The sequence below is a fragment of the Stegastes partitus genome, unplaced genomic scaffold (genome assembly GCF_000690725.1).
Source record: "Stegastes partitus isolate 25-593 unplaced genomic scaffold, Stegastes_partitus-1.0.2 Scaffold209, whole genome shotgun sequence".
NCBI lineage: Eukaryota > Metazoa > Chordata > Actinopteri > Pomacentridae > Stegastes > Stegastes partitus.
In genome coordinates, this window is record NW_007577940.1 from 676,822 (window position 1) to 677,537 (window position 716).

At 44.7% G+C, this 716-nt stretch overlaps 1 gene segment (V, D, J or C); it reads left to right on the plus strand.

Annotated features, from left to right (window-relative positions):
• Positions 1 to 284, plus strand: part of LOC103356578 (T-cell receptor alpha chain V region RL-5-like) — an 18,238-nt gene extending 17,954 nt beyond the window's left edge. The window contains 1 exon segment of the V gene segment in view: positions 70 to 284. Within this exon segment, the coding sequence occupies positions 70 to 284 (215 nt within the window).
• Positions 285 to 716: the final 432 nt, after the last annotated feature.

The following is a 716-nucleotide window of genomic DNA, read 5'->3' on the forward strand; positions in this document are numbered from 1 at the left end:
GTCCTCGAGTTCGCCTGCGTATTGTTCGTGGCTGCAAACTTACGCTTTCGTTTTCCTCCCCTTCCTCAGAGCCTCCTGAGCCTGACGTCCTCCCCACCCCTCGGTTCTCCCCTCCACTGGTTTCACGCGCCACGACACCTTCCCCCGGAGTACGGATTCCCCCCTCACACTGGAGCACACCGCTGGAGTCTCTGGAAACCCTCTCACCTCCTCCACGAAGACCAGCGTGCACCGGCACTCGCCCCTCCTGCTTCCTTGGTGTCTTCACTCCTGTCCTGCAATAAACCTTCTTATTATTGTTACCTATCTCCATCGTCGCATTTTGGGTCCACTTCTTACAAATTAGGAGCTCACTCCTAACAAACAAGTTTCCTCAATTCATTAAATATATGAAATGTGAAATTAGTGATTTCATAAGTATTCACCTACTTTAAAGAGGCTGACCTAACTCAACATAGACACAGCAAATTGATGCTAGAAGTCCTACAATTAATAAAATAAAGATTATTTGAATGTAATGAATGGGTCTCATTGATTGTAGAATAAAGACACTGTGTCTGGAAGGTCCTGTCACTGGTATATCCATCCATCCATCCATCCATCCATCCATCCATTATCTCTACCATTTTCTGGTGCAAATAGTAGACCTATTAGTCTGTTACCAGCCTTAGAAAAGATTATGGAGAGAATTATTTTTGATCAAATACAAACGTATT